Genomic DNA, 657 nt, shown 5'->3' on the forward strand with positions numbered 1-657 from the left:
CGTAGATCCTTAGGACAGAATCTACCCAGCCGGTCCATATCTTGCGAAAATACTCTTCCCCGTAGATGGCGATCATCGACGCTCGCATTTTCTCGGACCAGGAATCGATGTCCCGAAATTCTGTTCCATCGACCAGATCAGACAATGAATAGATCATAGAGATACGCAAAGAGATAGATTTTACTTTTGTAGATATCGATTTCCTCAGGCGTCATATAGGCGTTCCCGGCGACGGCTACCATCTTTCGAATGTTGCCGGGAAACATCGCAGCTATCATGAGAGAAGTGATAGCGCCGCTGCTCCATCCTATCAATGAAAATTTGCTGTAGCCGAGAGTCTTCATCAGATTGCAAGCCCAGTCCGCGTCGCGCTGGAAAAAGTCATCGGGAAACGTCCTATCGGGCGGCCTCGACTTTCCATAGCCCGGCGGGTCCCAAGCGACCACGGTAAATCTTTCTCTCGACAGACCTTCTATCTGTGGTTTGAAATCCGTCCATATCGAACCTACGACATTGCAGTTAAACGCTGCCTCATCTTATCTTCGAATCCTCGACCTTACGTAATTTTTTATCAGTTGCGATCGAATCTACTAGGTAGCAACACCAGCGTGCTCATATTTTTTCCCTCGGCCGAAAAGTGGGGACGACGCGACCATG

General features: G+C 48.9%; 1 protein-coding gene across 1 annotated transcript; it reads right to left on the minus strand.

Annotated features, from left to right (window-relative positions):
• Positions 1 to 25: 25 nt before the first annotated feature.
• Positions 26 to 505, minus strand: LOC108630420 (valacyclovir hydrolase-like; the record flags this gene model as incomplete). The annotated part of the gene is made up of 2 exons (XM_018033724.2): positions 26 to 120; positions 185 to 505. Coding segments are annotated over 2 exons (416 nt in total), but the record flags the coding sequence as incomplete, so codon positions are not given.
• Between the last annotated feature and the right edge of the window lie 152 nt (positions 506 to 657).

Source organism: Ceratina calcarata, unplaced genomic scaffold, assembly GCF_001652005.2.
Source record: "Ceratina calcarata isolate Rehan_Ccalc_2016 unplaced genomic scaffold, ASM165200v1 scaffold7502, whole genome shotgun sequence".
Classification (NCBI taxonomy): domain Eukaryota; kingdom Metazoa; phylum Arthropoda; class Insecta; order Hymenoptera; family Apidae; genus Ceratina; species Ceratina calcarata.